Here is a 17,500-nt window from a genome sequence, read left to right on the forward strand (position 1 = left end):
GTAAATCCGAATGGATATATTAAAAAGAAAGAAAAAAAAAAATTAAAAAAAGAATAAGCTCGAGACCGATCAAGTAAATTGTAAATCGAATCTTATTCTACTATCGATTATTGTCCTTCTCGATTGGACATAAACAATCGTCGTCGTCATCGTTTTCTATGTTGATTCTATTTCTTGTTTTTTTTTTCCGAAAAAATCATTGTCATCACTATCGTCATCATCGTCACCGTTATCATCATCATCATAATCATCATCATCATCATCATCATCATCATCATCATCATCATCATCATCATCATCATCATCATCATCATCATCATTCATCATTCATCATCATCATCATCCATTATAATTATCATCATTATCATCATCATCATCATCATCATTATAATCATTATCTTCATCATCTTCGTCGATTTCATCGTTTTTATCTTATTATTATTACTCGGGACATCTCAAGGACATCCATCTTGCACCCCTCTCCATGTTGGCACGACGATCGTCTGACTTAACCCGATTTCATCATCGAGATAGATTCTCAACGATATAACCATAAAACGTTCTTGTTACAAATGTTTCTTTTTCTTTTTTCTTTCTTCTTCATTTTTCTCTTCACTTTTCATTTCTCGAATTAATTCTAGAAACCCTTTTTGTTTTCCATATTAAAAATGATAAAAATCTTTTCGACAAATATAAATCGTCTTTCTTTTTTCCTTCTCGAATTAATTCAACAATTCTATCTTTTCTTCAGTCATTTTATACCATTTGTCTTTTTTTAAATTTATTCTTGACATTTTACATAAAAATATATATACATATATTTTTTCATTAAAAAGTATAAACCTCAAATCTTAGAAAATTCTTTTTTCAATAATTGTAGATTATTTATTCATTCTTGAATTAATTCTTGAAATCTTTCTTTGATATATATACATATATATCCATTAAAAATTTGTATGAAGATATTATAGAAAAAGGAGGAAAAAAGAAATCGTGTAAAGAGAAAGAACAGAAAAATATATACATATATACATACACACATATATATATGTATATAAAAAATGAGAGTAGGACGATCAACGATTCGTATAAACGTTGCTACTGAGGACAACAACGTCGGTTCTTCTACCAGGTTCGTCGCGACCTCCGAGGAGTAGGGCGCATAGAAGGCGTCATATACTCAATGATGGCCTCTTCTTGCGATCCTTGGTTGTATTTTTGCCAAATATCGTGCCGAGGACCCTTGACACCGAGTGAACACCGAGCTTTCTACGTATCGGTAAAGCTCGTAAAAGCTGAACCGATCTTGCTTCTCGTAGAAGTGCTTGGAAGGCTAAAGCTGCACCTGCTGGACTTTCGGCAGCACTGACCTCATAAAATTGACATCCGTGAGCCAATGACAGCTGTTGCCCCTCGTCCACACATACCTCTCTGTAAATGAAATGAGAAAACAGATAATAAATAATTTATTTATTTATAGCAATTTTTTTATTAGAATTACTAGATCGAAATACGATTTCAAAAAGATGTGACAATGAAAAAGTTTTCTCGAATAATAATATCATATTATAATAAGTGTATCTTTAATACTCGATAATAAAAAGACATTTTTTCTTATTATATCTATGTTTATCTATTATATCTATGTTTATATTTTATATTATATCTATTTTTTCTTATATATCTAGGAATTCATTATTAATTTTTATTAGATTACAAATATAATATTTTGCATGATCTATACATTTATAATAAAACATGTAATAATGAACAACAAATTAATTTTTTTTAAATATTATAAAATATCGATTATATTAAATAAAAAAAAATTAAAAAAAATAAAAACGAGTTCGCATGATTAAATAATCCCAAAGCAAAAGAAAGAGAAGAAAAGAAAAGAAAATAAATAAAAATGAAGAAAGAAAAACGATCATTTTTTTCTTTTTTCGTGCGATTAAGTGCAAAAGCATAAAAAAAAGGGATAAAAAAAGAACGTAATAATTTTCCTATATAACGTTTATAACGGTCGCCGAATGACGTATCCCACCCGAATAAAATATTTACGATTGTGGGATTCGTCAAAGTGTTCGTTGAATCTTTTCATCGTTCGTTTTAGTTTCTTGCAAAGTAACAGTCCACAGTAAGAAATCAAACGAGATAGCCAGGAAAGTTTGAACAAAGGCGAATTAAGAAAAAGAATGCGAGAAAATGTGGATGTTCAGGAATTGGAGGGAGAGGGGTGGAGGAGGGAAATAAAATGTTCCAGAAGACTTCCAGAAATACATTCCTCTTTCTCTTTATCTTTGACTTTATTTCTGACATCTTCTCTCTCTCTCTCTCTCTCTCTCTCTCTCTCTCTCTCTCTCTCTCTCTCTCTCTCTCTCTGTCTGTCTCTGGTTGTTCGAAAAATAAAAGAAAAAGAAAAAAAAAGATATCCGGACGTTGAAATAGGTATACATACACACTATAGTGGCAGGAAGTTTTCAAGGTTCGGAAACTGTTCGCGTGACGATAGAAATATAAGATCTTGAAATTGGCAAGGATTGAGCTATTATAATGTTTACCATAGACGAGAAATAGTGAGAGACAGAGAAAGAAAGAAAGAGAGAGAGAGAGAGGGAGGGAAAGAGAGAGAAATAAAGTTATTAGAGAAGTCACGAAGGGATTACGTTTACAAAAGATGTTCTGTACAAATAATCTCACAACTACCGTTTGTATAATGATCGCATAATATTAACAAAGATCACATGTGTAATTGAATCAAGAGGATGAATAAAATAAGAGAAAAATAACAAAATAAAAAAAGAAGAGAGAAAGAGAACGAAGTTATGCAATTAATAAAAACAAAAGTGCTTGGTATAAATATACGTTTATTAATTATTAATAAATTAAAATATTACTATTTACTATTATTATGAAAAATGTTGATATAATAAGATCGTAATTAACAAGTAAAGAAAATCGATCAATAATAATAATATTATTACAATCTTTTAAAACATATTTAAGGAGAAAGTAAATGTAAGAATCAGAAACAGGGTGTATGTAAGAGAGAGAGAGAGAGAGAGAGAGAGAGAGAGAGAGAGAGAGAGAGAGAAAATGTTTGGAATTTCGCCAGGCTAAATAAGAGGGAGAGAGAAAGAGAGAGAGTCTGTAACACCACGGGATATTTATAATAATACGCATTGCAAGCATATCGCGATGCTAACAGAAGGGATCTCGATCTTTTTCGCTCTCGATCTTAAAGAATGAAAGGAAGAGATATAGAGAGAAAAAGATAGAGAAAGAGAAAGGAGAGAGAGAGAGAAAGAGAGAGAGAGAGAGCACGAAAGAACATCTTAACGTATTTCAGGTCTGAAGCATCGTAGCCTCTCCTTTCGGTTCCTCACCCCTTTCCTACATGATATTTATGGTGGCAATTAAATTCGCGAGAACACACGATACTCTCGAAGAGTCTAAGAGAAGCTCGCGAACGCGTAGGAGGACCTCCTCTCGATTGTACGTAAACGTGTATGCGTGTATGTATACATGTAAATATACATATATGTACGTATGTACGCACGTACGTATATATGTATGTTTGTATGTATGTATTGTATGTATGTGTATGTATTACACACGAACGTTAGTTTATCTATATCTCTCTTAATCTTTTCGTTTGTTTTTATTTGCTTATATTCGCTTCCTTCGTTTCCTCTAGCAATTTGATCCTGTCCTGGACGATTAATAAAAATAAAAATGAAAAAAAAGAAATAAAATAGAAAAGAAAGAAAAAGAATTAAATAAATATATAAATAAAGCCAATAGGTTGGATACCTTCGTTGCGTTAATTACGAAAAACGATAAGGGTTGTTCTATAAATTCAGATCAAATGGACTATTAAATTTATAGATTCTTAAAGATCGTAGCTTTCTTGAAGTGAATATAGGGAGGATAGAATTTCTTGCTTTTGTTATTTTTCAGAAGGAAAGAAGAGAGAGAGAGATATATAATTTTTTCTTTTTTCAAATCGTTACTTAAGAAGAGATAGGATACTCGTATTCTCTTTGAAAATTTTCTCAACTAGAACCAAATATAAAATATCAAGAATGTATATACCTGTTACATATATCTGTGTATGTGTGTGTGTGTATGTGTGTTTACGTATTAGTATTCGTTTCGTCACGACTCTTAACAGAAGAAGCGAAAAGGGCGACAAACGGGTGAGCCTCTCGACATTTCGAAGACTCCAAGCGAATCATGACAATGGCGAACGCTACGACCTTTAAACACCGACAGCGAAGAGGACATTGAAAGCGAAAGAGAGAAAGACAAAGAAACAGAGAAATAAAACAGAGATAGAACTTCGATTATACGCAAATATACGCAAACAGGAAGAGAATTTGTTCGATATGATATACCAAAATTTGTTAAATCGTATTTGGAAACGAATCTTTTTTTTTTTTTTTTTTTTTTTTTTTTAAGTAAATTTTCATGCAACGGAATTAAATCTAGTTAAAAGTTAAATCTTTCTCGTTAAATTTATTCGCTACGAAAATATTTATTGAAAAAGAAAGAAAAGGGAATGTGAACATACATGTATTATAACGAAATATATATATATATTATGTGTGTACGTGTATATAGTTCGTAAAAGAAAATTTCAATAAAATTTTAGGCTTATTAATTGATAGAAAAAAAGAGAATGTTCATATTGAGGAAAATGTCTGACTCGTCAGATTTGAAAAAGAAGGAAAAAGAAAAGAAAAATAACGGGATAATGATGATGATGATGACGATGATGATGATGATGATAATAATGATGATGATGATGATGATGATGATGATGATGATGATGATGTGTATATATGAATGTTTTCTTAACTACCTCCACATATTATAAAATGAACAAACAAAAAGATAAGAGAAAAAGAGAAAGAAAGAGAAGAAATATTCTCTAATAGCAAATTTCAATTTTTGCCCTTATCCAAAATTACGATAATGATAACGATGAAAATAATAATGATAATAATAATAATCATATAATAATGCATAATTTGTATTCATGAACACAACGTTCGAGTGAGAGTCTTTAAGTTTCTTATGGAAAACGCTGTGTTTTCTGGTCGAGTCCGGACATTAACCGTGACCTTCTTGAATTTTTCTTTTTATTTTGTTTTTTTTTTATTTTTTTATTTTTTTTTTTTTACATAAGAACATTTAACAATAAGAATACCTCGAGAACAACTATATAATACAGTCCGTTCTCACAATATACGCATATAGATATATATACGTACATATATACAGGGCGTTTCATTTTAAACGATATAATCAATTATATCCGATACTATCGATTTTATAAAGAAATGTTTCATTTCGAAATAATAATTTAACGCGTATTGACATAATAGTATACGAAGTCATAATTCTTTTTGAATAAATAAAAGTATTTTTAAATTTCAAAACTTTCATAGCTCGATGAAATGCGATTAAAAAGATAAACCGTAAGGATTCGTTGCATTTTTCTTGATATTTTCTATAACCTTCGTCGGACTTAAGATATCGATCTCTATCAAAAAAATAAAAAATAAAAAAAACAAAAAAAAAAGAAATTTTTTATCTCAGCCTCCGCTACGTAATAGCCGGAACAGATATAACATTTTTCCCCCCAAAAAAAAAAATAAAAAAAAAAGAAAAGGAAATCAAAATAGACAACATACGAACATACGTTCGGAAAGTTTCCTTAATAAAACCGAAGAGGATCGGATATATTCCATCATATCGTTTAAAATGAAACACCCAGTATATGTCGGTACGTACGTGCTGCCGTAAAACTAACGGAGTCCGACTTATCGTCGTAAAACATCCTTTACGTTTCCCTATCTCGCATAACGTTCGCGTAAAGGGCCGAAAAAAGATGGCGAGGTAGGAAAGGAGATCGTTACCGGGCTTACGATTATCTACAGTATGTAAAAGTGAGACAGAGAGAGAGAGAGAGAGAGAGAGAGAGAGAGAGAGAGAGAGAGAGAGAGAGAGAGAGAGAGAGAGAGCTCGTAATATGAGAATGAAAAGAGAGAAGAGAAGAAACTCCCTTCGTGCTTCTCTCGTTAACGACAATCCACATTCCTAGGGGATATCGTCCGGGAAATTCCTGTTTCTCTGTTGGAGTTAGTCGCCATCAGGAAAATAAAGGATGTCTATCGAGCGCGATATCCGGTTCACCTACGTACCTTTCAAGAAGGCCATTTTGCATATTCTTCGTTTGATACTTTGATACCTTATTTCTGTCTGTTTTTATCGAGAAATTGAATCGAGCGTGAGCGTGAGTGTGAGTGTGATAGAGATAGAGAGAGAGAGAGAGAGAGAGAGAGAGAGAGAGAGAGATTAGAAATAAAAGAATAAAAGAATAGAATTTTAATAATGTGCAATCGAGAGAGAGGGGAGGAATATTTTTCAAAAATACTTGTTTCATTCATAGATCAAGCAATAAAGAAAAAAATAAATAAATAAATGATCGAATGAAAAGGAAGATATAAAGAAAAGAAAAAAAAATACGAAAAAGAAAAGAAAAGAAAATGCATTTCTACTTATTGTAATTATTAATAACAAAAATGAAAGAATGTGGATAAGAAAGTTTTAAATGTATTGAAATAAATGAATCGACTGAAATAGACAGAGATAGATTAATAAAGTGATATTAATTATTATTGTCCTGGCAGTTTAATAGGATATTATGAAAATAAGAAAAAGAAGAAAAGAGAGAGAGAGAGAGAGAGAGAAAGAGAGAGAGAGAGAAAGAGAGGAAGAAGGTTATCGTCAAGGAGCAAACGATAAGGACTACCGTAGCGAGTCGTCAACTTTCTCTCGTTCGTTCGCAGGCACGCAATGCAAGAGATGCACTTTGCACCGTAAACGATGCAACAAGATGCAACGAGATGCAATACATAAACCAAGTCAAAGATTCTTCAACGACTTCGTTGAATTGTTTTCAAGCTTCCGATATGAAAGCTATTTATTGATTGATCGTTTCTACCATTCATTATGTATCTATCTATGTATGTATACATATATATACTGTGCTTATATATATATGTGCATGTGTACGTTCTGAATGGTGAGAGAGTAAAGTGAATCTTTTTCTTTTCCTTTTTTAATTTTCTTTCAAGTTTCCTCTTCGCGCTAATTAACGTAACGCAGAGTATGTTAGCTAATAATAGTACGAATAAAAAATAAAAAATAAAAAAAAGAAGAGAAACGAAGAAGAGAAAAACAAAACAACGAACGTAATTCCCTTTTGTTTTGTTTTATTACTCTTGTGAAAGAAGATAAGATGGAGCAAGCAAAAAGATCACGAGTTCCCATCGGCCGATTCGAAGAGATTCTCACGTTGGTTCTAAGATGGAAGAAAGAAAGAAAGAAAGAAAGAAAGAAAGAAAGAATGAATGAACGAAAGAAAGAAAGAAAGAGAGAAAGAAAGAAACAAGAGAGAGAGAGAGACAGAGAAGAGGAACAACAGAAATCGTTATTTTCTAACTTTCACTTTGTCCAAACGACGCAATGCCGAACGTTGTCCTCTTCTTGCATAATATATATATATTTGTGTATGTATACATCATCGGAAGACTAATATATATTTCATTGTTAAAATGAAATGCGGATGTTATTTTAATAAAAAAATTATAAAGTTCTTTTGAATAGATTCATTCACAAGAAATGAATAAGATTAAGTTATCGTTTTTTTTATTATTATTACTGCATATTATTTCAATTTTTCATCTAACGAAAAAAACCGTTTTGTCACATCTTTCTTTTCTCTTGATCAATCTGTTATAAAAATGCAAAATACAAAAATAAAATATATGCATAGATCCAAACAAAACTGAGTGTGAATTAATAACAGATAATAAAAAAAAAAAAAAGAAAGAAAAGAAGAAACTGAATCATCGAAGATTAAATCTCGAAGAATCGACGAATATCAAAATTTTTCTTTGCTCTATTTCTTTTTTTTTATCTTTTATTATTATTTTTCATCCTTCTTTGAGTTCAGCCCAATCTAAAAATAAAATCGCGTAATGGAATCATAGATCCGAACGATGAAAGTGAGAATGATGATGACGAAGGAGAGAGAAACAAAGAGAGAAAAAGAAAAGAAAAAAAAAGGAAGAAACGAAAAGAAGAAGAAAAGTGAAAAAAGAAAAGAGAACATTCAATCGTCAGAGTTCAAATTTCGAAGATCGATAAAATCCGATGAAACGATAGAAGATAAAGTCCATAAGCGATGGAGAACGTCGTCATCGATCGTTGTGATCGATTCGTCGAGCGGGTGGGCAGGATCACCCAAGTCGGTCAGAGTCTACTAAGAAAGAAAGAAAAAAAGAAAGAAAGAAAGAAAGAAAGAAAGAGAAAGAGAGAAAGATGGAGAGATAGATAGAGAGGTAGTAAACAGATCTGTCGTAGCAGAGATCGCGTGAACGGTTTCTAGGTGAGCGACCACTCGACCACTACCGGGTGTCTCGCTTGAAACGATCTCTTATGTCGGGTTGTGGTCGTCGGCGGCGCCCCGTTTCGCGTTTCATGCCACCGCCAACGTGTGGACGTGAAGGGGGTGAAGTAGCCAATGAAAAGTCAAGAAGCCAAATAGAGAAACCAAAAAGAGGGAGAGAGAGAAAGAAAGAGATATAAAACGGGACTAAAGTTGTCGTGCTAAACTATTTCATCAACGGTGAAACTGATCGAAGTAGAAACTGAAAATTGAAAAAGAAGAAAAAGGAGAAGGAAAACAGGAGATGAAGAAATGAAATTAACAAGGAATGGAGGAATTTTTTTTTTCATTTTGGAAACAAAATTGCGAGAGAGAGAGAGAGAGAGAGAATAATATTCTCTTTTTTATATTTTATATAAAAAATATATGAAAAAAGTATACGAAAAAATTAATGAAACATTAAGAAGCCAAATAAAGAAAGAAAGAGAGAGAGAGAGAGAAAATGACACAACAAAAATTATTGGAAAATCATTTCGACGACAAAACTGGTATAACTGAGCGAATATTAAAATAAAAAAAAAATAATAATAATTAAAAAGAAAAAAGAAAAAAAAAGAAGAGTGGAGAAGTTTCGAATACATTTTATTTGTAAAGCCACCCTTCATATATTATAAAGAGTCTGTATATTATAAAAAGTAGTCACAATGAACATCCTCTCTCTTTCTTTCTCTCTTTTTATAAAAAAAAAAAAAAAATAACAATGAATTAATAATTTGAATTTATAATATAAAATACAAAAATATAAAATTTTAATAACGTGACATTAAAAATTTCCTTCTGAATGAACCTTAAAAATAATGAAAATTCTACGAATAAAAGTAAGAAAAGAGAGAAAGGAGACAAAAAAAGAATGAGAGATAGAAAATGGGACAGTAAAATCACGAAACGAATCACATCGACTTTAACACCGGCAAGTACAAGACACGAGAAAATAAATGCGAAAAATAAGATGAAAAATAAATAAAATAAGATAAATAAATAAATAAAACGGAAAAAGAAGAAACAGAGAAAAATGAAACGCAGAAAAAAGGAAGGAAGGAAGAAAGGAAAGAAAGAAAGAAAGAAAGAAAGAAAAAAGGGAGAAAAAGAAAAAAAAATAATGAAGGAGTATCTCGAATCGCGTGGCTCACGCGAAATCATGCTCGTTTACGAGCTGAGAGGACGAGTGGCAACGTGGATCCTGTTACACCTCGCGGCCGCTAATCGCTATGGTGGAAAGTGAACTGACTTGAGAGATTAATAGGCCAAACGAGCACGTGGAAAGAAAGTATCTACACTTATATGCTAGACTTTGTGTGCCAAGTTGAGAAGGAAGACACACTTTTTCCATAGACACGCGATAAATGTGCGGACAAGTGAACGAGATTTTTCGAAAAAAAAATAGAAAAAGAGAGAAAGAAGTGAATTAAGTCGATATTTAATTTACTTAAAGGCTGATCGTAAAATTATTGAATAAGATATCGTGTCTTTGTCCACAACCCTATATATTTCTACCAATATATCTGTGATACAATATCTTTTCAATTTCTTAGTAGAGTTTATCAAAATCCTTTAAGAAATATTTTCAAATTAAACTCATTTCTTTTTGGATGGGGTTGTTCCTTTGATATTATATATCACAGAATTCTGAGTTTGTTTCTTTTCTTATCTCTTTTTCGATTTTAGATAGAAAGAGCTCTGAATGAAATATGCAATGTAATTCATGAATACAGTTTTTCAGTAGAAAATAAAAAATCTCATTTTACTTGCGAAATCTCTCTTTAATATATCACAGAATTCTAATGAATTCTAATCTCAGAATCAATATGAAAACTTCTTTTTTTTAATAACTATCCTATATTTTTATTTTTGAATCGATCAAATCAAGTAATAATAATAATAATAATAATAATAATAATAATAATAATAATAATAGTCATGAATCGACCAAATCAAATAATAATAATAATAATAATAATAATAATAATAATAATAATAATAATAATAATAATAATATAATTAAAATTTGTATAGATATTCATTACAATTAGTTCCTCTTCGAATTAGTTACCGAATCTTTAGATCGTATCTTCCTCTTTAAATGGCCTACGATGGCTCTCTGCCAAGATCGAAAATAAATTCTCTCTCTCTCTCTCTCTCTCTCTCTCTCTCTCTCTCTCTCTCTCTCTCTCTCTCTCTCTCTCTCTTTCTCTCACATCCACTCTTTAGGAAGATAGAAACGCAGCATCCGAAAGGAACTCGATTCGTGCAAGGATCTCGATCTCGATCGTCCAGTGACCTCTTCGACGTGCCGTTATAGAGTACTTTTCATATACATATATATGTATTTATATACATATATATACACACACACTTATATTATATATAGACTCCACCTATTCCGAGTTACCTAATCCTCTCGAATTAACAGCTTTCGCGTGCACTTAATGACGACTGAATTTAATTATAGACCAGCATTGATGACTCGTCGATATTAGGAATGTTACTATTGATTAAATAACATAGAATTGTATGTGCCAAGACATAACAAGTGTTTTTCTTTTTTTTCTTTTCTTTTTTTTTTATCGAATTAAAACGGACACTTACCGAGCATGATCTAGATCTCTCTTATTGCCGAGCAAGAGTGCAGTAAAGTAAGATGGTAAACGTAAATCTGCAAGCTGTTTTAAAAGTCCTCTTGCTTCTTGAAAACTTCGTTTACATGTAACGCTGTAAACGACGACGAACGCCTCGCCCCATCGTATGTGCGAATAGAGGCAACCGTTTTCCTAGAACAAAGAAAAATAGATTTCAATAATAAAACTTTCATACGAATTTTAATATAACATTCATAATCAATTTTAATATTCGTAATAAATTTTTATAATCAATATTGCTTCTTTAATCGTAATTATTAATCATAATTTATTATCGAGGTCGGTATTTTCAAGACTCTCGAACGAATTTGTTTGATCTATCATAAATACGATGATAAAAATTTTACTACAAATATATAAAATTAACAATTAATTTGTACGATATTTATAATCAATGAATACGATTTTCTGATTCTACAATGACGAATATATCGTGAAAGAAATAAAAACAAAAAAAAAAAAGAAATTATCTAATATTCCAATATTAGATTCTAATAACATCTCTAAGAGAGAAATCTTACGTAGGGAAAGATTTGCAGAGAAATTTTTTTCGGTGTTCACTAGAACCAACTAACAATGTGGATATTCGAGAAGATAATCGAAATCGGTAATGCTTAAAAGGAGAACCTTTTCTCAAGGTAACCTTTGACTTGGCGCTTAGAGATTAGAGAAGGTAAAGGAGTAAGAGAGAGAGAAAGAGAGAGAGAGAGAGAGACTTCGCGTGGAACCGATCGCTTTGCTATGTATTCCGTTTTAATTGCTAATTCATGGATCACGAAGGAAAAGACATACAAATGCGATACCGTCTTATTCGTAATTTGCACGAACGAAAATTACGAAAATGATGCTAATGACAAAAATCTTTAGATATAGATAGCAACGTGCTTTTAATTAATTAGGATAATATTCTCTTTTGTTATTATATAATTACTGGTTGTCACTAATTGTCACGTTATCTTATTTTTAAAGTATATTTTTAATTATTTCGTTCTTTTCTCGTTACAACTTGTTCTTTTTTCATTATTTATTTTCTTAGAATTTCACGAACTTCGAGTTTAACTTAGCTTAAATTAATTTAACTTAATCGTCTTTGATTTTATCACGAAAGTATTTTTTAATATTTTTTCTTTTCTTTTCTTTTCTTTTGCCTTCTATTTTTTCGCACAATTTTCAAAACGAGATCAGCTAATCATGTTCAATCTTTATGGATCTATCGTTATTTTTTGTAGTAAATTTTTTATGATTTTATTTAAATTAATTAAGAATTTATTTTTTTAATATATAAGTCATTGCACACACACACACACACAGATCATTTTGAATATTTCGTATAAGAAAAAAGAAAAAAAGAAAAATAAGAAAAAAAAAGGATCACCGTTGATCACGATACAAAACGAAGGAACCAAAGAAACGCAAAGGTACGCTTCAACTTTCGATCCTAAACAGAATCGCGAATTGATCTTCGACCCGAAACTTAAAGAACCGGCTAAACGAAAGGACTTTCGAGAGTCGGAGGAACAGTCGAGCCGCTCTAATTGCTAATGCATCGATCACGATGAAAAACGTAGCTCACATGAGCTATTCCTTCTTCTCTTTTCTCTAGTAATAGTAAACACAAACAAACGGTGACTCTGGCAGTAAGAGTAACAGCAGCATATCAGTAACAGCAACAGCAGCAACAGGAACGCCGGCAATGGCGGCAGCAGCAACATCAGCAGCATCAGCAGCAGCATCAGCATCAGCAATAGTCCAACGAGAGAGAGACCGTTTCAAGTTTAACGACCCACGGAAGCTGTCGATTCTCGTGGTCGTTCCAATGCTTTCCCATTGACCTGGCACTGACAGCACAGCCGATAATTATTACCAAGGAACAGGATCGACGGGATCGTGATCATCGACATTTTCTTTCTCTCTGTCTTCTTCTTCTTCTTCTTCTTCTTCTTCTTCTTCTTCTCCTTCCTCTTTATATGTATATATATATGTCTAATACATATACATATACATATACATATATATATATATATATACACACACACACACATATATAGATATATAGATATATAGATGTATAGATAGATAGATATGTCTAATACATATAAATAAATATATATATATTTATATATTTATAAATATTTTTATTTAATTAACTTAATCGGTTATATATTAACTTAAACTAATATATATTATATATATAAATAACTAATATATATATGTATATATATATATATATGTATATATGAGTATGTAGACGAAGAGAGGACGAATCGTGCATCGAGTCTTATAGATTTGCCTTGCTTAACGTGCTGAACCTGGCCCTGAACCTTAGGACTCGTTGGACGATACACCACGTGATCGTAGGAGGTCGACCGATAGACAATAGGAAACGTCATGTGCATATCTGTGTGTGTGTGTGTGTGTGTTGTGTGTCTTTATAGTATGATAATCTGAATTTGTGAAAAAAAAAAGAAAAGAAATACTATCACCATATTATATCTCGTACTATGAAGAACGATAGATAATTAATTCGATGAAAGTTAAATAAATCTGCATAGAAAAAAGAAAAAAAAAATGAAAAGTAACCAGAGGGAATGATTGAAATATGATTTCTTTTATTTTGGTATTGTTGCAGAAATTTCTAAGAAAAAAAAAAAAAATCACTTGGAAGATTTCTTCTTTTCATTGTTTTGTCTTTTTATTTTCTTTCTTCTTTTTTCTATTTTGTTTCTTATGTCTTGTAAAAATTAATGTAACGAGAGTTGGATTTATATAGAAGAAAAATCATAAAAATTATTTCTTCGTTCATCTATTTCTTATTTCTTAATTTAAAGATATAAAAACTCATTTAACAAAACTTACATACCGATAAAAAAAAGAATCACAAAAAAAAAAGATACAATGTCTTTGGTATTATCAAATAAAATCTATCAAATAAAATAAAAGATAAAAAAAAAAAGAAAAGAGGAAAGAAAAAAAGGAAGAGGAAAAGATTTCTAAAAAGAGATTCTTCACTTTTTCCTTTTCCACTTTTTTATCTCCTATCTTACGTTTCGTGTGAAAATAATTGATTCTTATAATCGTATTTGATAACATTGATCGATAATAATCATTCCTACGTTTTGCCTTTTGTGTCTGTCCGAAGAATTTTAAGAGCCTCTTGGAACCGAGAAGGAATTTTATAGCAGGTTATAAATATAATGTCGTGACAAGGGGCGTGTATATTTACAGTCATTATTTACAGTCAAATATGTCGAATTAACATTGCGTGTAACGCGCTCGTAAATAAAAGCCGCGAAAGATAGAGACAGGGATAGAAAGAGAGAGAAATATAAAGAGAGAGAGAGAGAGAGAGAGAGAGAGAGAGAGAAAGAGAAAGAGAGAGAGAGAAAGAGAAGTTCGTAGTACTTACTCTTTGAAAGTCTTGAGGATACATATTCTCTCTCTCTCTCTCTCTCTCTCTCTCTCACACACACACACACACACTCTCTCTTTATCTATCTATCCTTTTTCACTTATATTAACGATTCAATCTACTCGATCAAACTCATCTCACGTTTTCTCTCTTTCTCTCTCTTCAAAGTTTAAAAGCTTAATCTTCAAGAAACGTGTTAGAAATATTGATTAGTTAGAGAATAGCGTATATATTGTCGACGATGAAACGAATGAGAGTTCATTTCTATTGATATCGAGTGTATTTTCTCAGGTGTACATGTGTGTATGTGTATCTAATGAGAACGAAAAAATTGGCACAATTCTAAACTCTCAAATACATTTTTCATTGTAATTTTGTTTCTTCTCCCATATTTCTTAAATCTAGCTCGCTTTCTTTTCTCTTTTCAATTACTTTATTTCTAATTACTTATTTCTATTCGTGTTTTAATATATTGTTTCAAACATATTTATTCCTTTTCCCTTCCTTATTATTTTCCATTAATTTTGTATCTATATCGTTTTCATTTCTTCCTTTTCTCTCTCTTTTTTTTTTTCAAATATTATTATCATAATTCTTCCCGAATTTTTTTCTACTATACTTTCTAATCTCATTACATCTTTTCTTTTGTAGATTTTTTCCTTTCGTAAATTTCACGTCGACGGCATTGCCCTTTTTTTTGAAAACTTATTTATCGATCCTATCCATCTCTTTAACTCGTTATTATTTCGAAAATTTACCGCTTATTATTCACTCCTTTTTTTCTATACCTTCTACTTCACGTTCTGTTTTTCTTCCTACTCCAACGCATCAGAAAACGATACGTCACCGAGACTACCGCCTTCTAACCAGGAAGAACATGGACGTTTAGCGACGTTACGAGCGCCTTAATTATTATGGTCTTCTCTGTCTTTGTCTTTCTTCGTTGAACGAGTACATAATTCTCTCTCTCTCTCTCTATCTATCTATCTCTTTCTCTACCTGTTTCCTTATCTCTCTCTCTCTCTCTCTCTCTCTCTTTCTCTTTTTCTCTCTATATTACAGTCTCCATCTCTCTATCTCTTTTTTATACATACGAGTAGATCGGCCGAACGAAGATGTAATTAAGACGATGAAGATGAAGAGAAGAAAAAGGGACAAGACGAAAGATAGATATATAAAAAAAAAAAAGAAAATACGAAGGGTTGAGATTGAAGAGATGTAGAAGAAGAGGAAAAGGTGAGGAGGGATAACAACAGTACTAGGTGGGCGAGAGATGACTTTTAGAAAATTCGATTTTAGTGCCGCAAGAAAGGTGAATCGTCGCAATAAACGTCTCGTTGAGTACCTCCATGAGATCATTTTATGATGAGTCATTTAACTCTTCTTTCCCGTGTGTCGCGCTTATTGCCAGTTCGACGCGTCGTGAAAAAAACCGAAAATTCCCCTTCGGCCAATTGCCCGAGCCTTATGTGGACGTATAAAGAATTTCTCTATCGACGAGGGGAAAGGGAAATAAGAAAATGAGGGAGAGTGGAAATTCTCCATCGGTGCGTTATGACTACTCGCCACGTGCAATATAAATAATTACAACTGTAATCGATGTAAGAATCGTATTTAAAAAAAATGTGAAAATTAGATTTGCAAAGATGATTATATTTATTGATATTTTATAATTTTATGATATTATTATTTAATAATAAAATCGATTGAAATCAAAAGGGTTTCGTTTTGTTTCGTACAGAAGTCAAAGAAATTTTAATTCGATAAAAAGAGTGATTTGAGAAAGAAGTAAAATAGATCATTTACAAAATAATATTTCGAAATTATTATTTCGATATGTAATTAGATTATACGATTTATATTATTAATGATTATATATATATATAAAATAATTAATTACAATTGATATAATTAATTTCTGATTTAAATGTAAACAATGGCTAATCTCATGAAAATTTAATTACAACAGATCAATCGTAAAATTGTTTTCAATTAAAAAATAAATCAATCAATCAATTTTAATACTGATTATATCAAATAATCGAAAACACAAATAATCGATTGTATTTATATAATTATTAGGATTTTGAAACGATTCGATTTGGTAAATGTTCTATTCAAAGTGTTAGAAGTAATTCAATTTATCAGCTCGTTCCACCTTTTCTACCCCCCATTTTCTTTCTATTCTTATTGCAACCCTTTTCTCGTTTGCCACAGCAACTCTCGAGACGGCCGACGCTCGTTACAACGGTCATAAGTTACTGTTACTGCCCTTCTCTGAGGAGGGGTGAACCCGGTAGGAAGCGTATCGTTGTAAAACTACGAGTAATAACACTGTAAGTCATTGTCAGTGGTTACGAGATACAGTAACGGAGGCTTCCCGTCGAGATAACGGGCCACTCGCTTTCATGGAATCTTCACAAAAACTTGAGAAGGGTTATCCTTGACTATCTTGCCAAAGAAAATATTATCGTTGTTATTAAAAAACAAATTCGTTTCAATAAATCTCTCGTAAATCCATCTTGCTTTATCTGATCTTGAAGATCATCCAAAACTAAGTCGAGACTTTATTTAAAAAAAATAGAACTAATAATAGTAGTATTTTGCTTTTATTACTACAACTATATTTTGTACTATTATTTATAATAAATATCAAATATTACAAAAATTCATGTTAATAAATTCATAAATCTATTTGATATTCTTCTTTAAAAAAAAAAATATAAGAATGATAGTAGTAATAATTTTTAAAAAATCAATCAAGAGTTCTATCTTTCAAAGCGATTCGAGTCTTTCTTCTTCGAAGAAATAGTTAAGAAAAAAAAGAAGATATCAAGAATTATGTATCAGCTGTTTTAATGACCTACTTAAATCCCATCGTCTTTAAAATTAACTATTGAAATTCGAAAAAAGATCGAAAAAATATCGAAA

At 31.2% G+C, this 17,500-nt stretch overlaps 1 protein-coding gene across 3 annotated transcripts in view; it reads right to left on the reverse strand.

Annotated features, from left to right (window-relative positions):
• The window catches only part of LOC127062475 (ras-related and estrogen-regulated growth inhibitor-like), a 79,877-nt gene that overhangs the window by 2,124 nt on the left and 60,253 nt on the right, over positions 1 to 17,500 (reverse strand). For all 3 annotated transcript variants that reach the window (XM_050990756.1, XM_050990757.1, XM_050990755.1), the window contains exons 5-6: positions 11,111 to 11,292; positions 1 to 1,431 (exon numbers count right to left, since the gene is read on the reverse strand). The exon at positions 1 to 1,431 is cut by the window's left edge and continues 2,124 nt beyond it. In XM_050990756.1, coding sequence (XP_050846713.1) covers positions 1,173 to 1,431; positions 11,111 to 11,292 — 441 coding nt within the window. In that variant the 3' untranslated portion in view covers positions 1 to 1,172. The remainder of the gene's footprint in view (positions 1,432 to 11,110; positions 11,293 to 17,500) is intronic.

Source organism: Vespula vulgaris, chromosome 3, assembly GCF_905475345.1.
Source record: "Vespula vulgaris chromosome 3, iyVesVulg1.1, whole genome shotgun sequence".
Classification (NCBI taxonomy): Eukaryota; Metazoa; Arthropoda; class Insecta; order Hymenoptera; family Vespidae; genus Vespula; species Vespula vulgaris.